Source organism: Rhagoletis zephyria, unplaced genomic scaffold (assembly GCF_001687245.7).
Source record: "Rhagoletis zephyria isolate East Lansing unplaced genomic scaffold, Rhagoletis_zephyria_1.1 Rzeph_scaffold_01059, whole genome shotgun sequence".
Taxonomy (NCBI): domain Eukaryota; kingdom Metazoa; phylum Arthropoda; class Insecta; order Diptera; family Tephritidae; genus Rhagoletis; species Rhagoletis zephyria.
In genome coordinates, this window is record NW_016158143.1 from 30,109 (window position 1) to 32,299 (window position 2,191).

Below are 2,191 nucleotides of genomic sequence, written 5' to 3' on the forward strand. Positions count from 1 at the left end.
TATCAGCGTTTTTCAATTTTTGTTTTTTTTAATTAATTTTTAATACTTTCATCAGCGAATGGTTTGAAAAATTTGTGCTTATAGCGAGCTAAATAGGTGGATACGGAAAATAAATTGTTATTCTTGAACATAATTCTGGAAATCCCTATTGATGGAACTTACTCTTTGACTTTAAATAGCAAAGAAGAGACAGTTTTACCACAGAAGTTTTTAGCCAAGGATCCAATGTACATATATCCCTATGAAAAAATATTCCCGGCAATTTTTTATAATTTTTGCTAAAAATAAATTCCCCAAAGAGACCCATTTGAAATTATTGAAACGACATCAAAAGCAAATCACGAAAATTTGTTTGAGAATTACAGTGCACACTTTCTCCTTTTGTGTCTACATAGTAGTTTTTTTTAAGATTGGTCCAAAAAAATCATAATAAAGAAAGAAACCAAAGTAGGTATTTAAAGCACAGAAAAAAAATATATTAAAAATTGAAACTTTTGTGTAAAACCAATTAAATTAATTTAAATCTAAAAAAATTGATAAAATGCCAGCGCCAATGATTTTTGGGTGGGCTGAGGCAAGAAGACGTGTTATTGCACGCTTAAAACAAAAAAATCGTCAGCTAAGGATGAATGTAGACATATTTCAAAAGTTGGACTCCAAGTAAGTTGACCCTTCAATGTAATTTTCTTTGTCTAACTTGATCTGTACATACTTTTTAGGTTTATAGAGTCTTATCGCGTAAATAAAGATGTTTTCAAAATGCTGTTAGATAAAATAGGAAGCAGGTTAGCGGAAAGGCATTGTTTTATTACACCGACTACGCAACTGGCAGCCACACTCCGGTTTTTAGCAACTGGCTCCTATCAGTTGGGGATTTCTAAAGATCAAGATGTCAACATAGGCAGAAGCACCTTTTTCAAGGTATTGCACTTTGCTGTACAGGAGCTGGAGAGCTGCTTTGTGAAGAATACATTCAGCTGAGGATGTCGCCCGCGGAGATGAACGCATCAAAAGAGCATTTTTATGGGGAATTCAATTTTCCCGGTGTCATTGGGTGTGTGGATGGAACACACATAAAAGTGTCAAAACCAAGGGATGACGAGTCTCTGTTTTTTAATAGGAAGGGATATTTTAGCATAAATGCAATGGTGGTAAGCTGTTAAATAATAAACAAATTTCTTTGTAATAAAAACGCGTATATATTTATTATATTAACAGATTTGTAATTACAATATGGAAATAGTGGCAGTAGATGCGGGCCACCCGGGTTCATGTCATGATTCATTTATTTGGAATCAAACTTATGCAAGGCAATTTTATAGCAACAATCGCGCTCAAAACACTTGGATTTTGGCAGATTCCGGCTACGCTTTGGAAACCGTCGTAATGACGCCATATAGGAACCCACAGCATGGATCAATAGAACATGCCTTTAATAAGAGACACGCTTCTGCTCGCAACATAATTGAGCGTACAATCGGTTTATTAAAAAGCCGATTCCGATGCTTGCAAGGAACTCTTCACTACGAACCAAAGTTTGTTGCTCAACTAATCAACGTTTGCTGTGCGCTACACAACATTTGCCGCAGGCGTAACATACAGATGAATGAAGAGAATGGCCATGATCTGGAAATGACAAGTAGAAATGCTGAAGACGAGAGTGACAATGATTACCAGGCGGCTGTAGATGGAGGGGAAATGAGGGATGAAGTTGCCCGAAGGTTACAAATCTAATTTTTAAAGTATTTAAATTCGTAGTCACTCTCTGAAGTATTCGTAATTTAGTTTTTTCCAGAGACTGAAAATAAAAGTTATTTTACAATTGTTGACATCAAAAAGGCATAGTGAAAAAATTATGCTATAGCTTTTTTAAAGGTACCATTAGACTCATTTCACATTGTAGACTGTGATTTCTCCATGACTTTTAAAAATCTGACTTTTATCATTTTGAGCAAATAGTACCGATTATATCTGCTTTTTTTTTAAGGCAAATATNAAAGGGTTGCCCTTTTTAAAATTATAAAACCTGCACCGTTCATTGTATTAGAAAAAAATAGGTTCCAAATTAGAGGGCTGGGCCTCTAGATGTGCAAGAAGGTTTCATTATTTTGAATAGGGTTGCCACCTGCTAAAAAAATCATAAGACTTACACCGTTCGCGCAATTTAAAAAAATGATATCATATGCCATAT

The 2,191-nt window shown here is 34.8% G+C and overlaps 1 protein-coding gene across 1 annotated transcript; it reads left to right on the forward strand.

Moving 5' to 3' along the window:
* The first annotated feature begins 1,233 nt into the window (after positions 1–1,233).
* LOC108362635 (putative nuclease HARBI1) lies at positions 1,234–1,734 on the forward strand. The gene has a single exon (XM_017615693.1). It carries the CDS (start codon positions 1,234–1,236, stop codon positions 1,732–1,734), a length of 501 nt encoding a protein of 166 aa, XP_017471182.1.
* The last annotated feature ends 457 nt before the right edge of the window (positions 1,735–2,191 follow it).

Excerpts from the sequence above, each read along its gene's own strand:
- LOC108362635 (XM_017615693.1), top strand. The coding sequence starts at position 1,234 with ATGGAAATAGTGGCAGTAGATGCGGGCCACCCGGGTTCATGTCATGAT.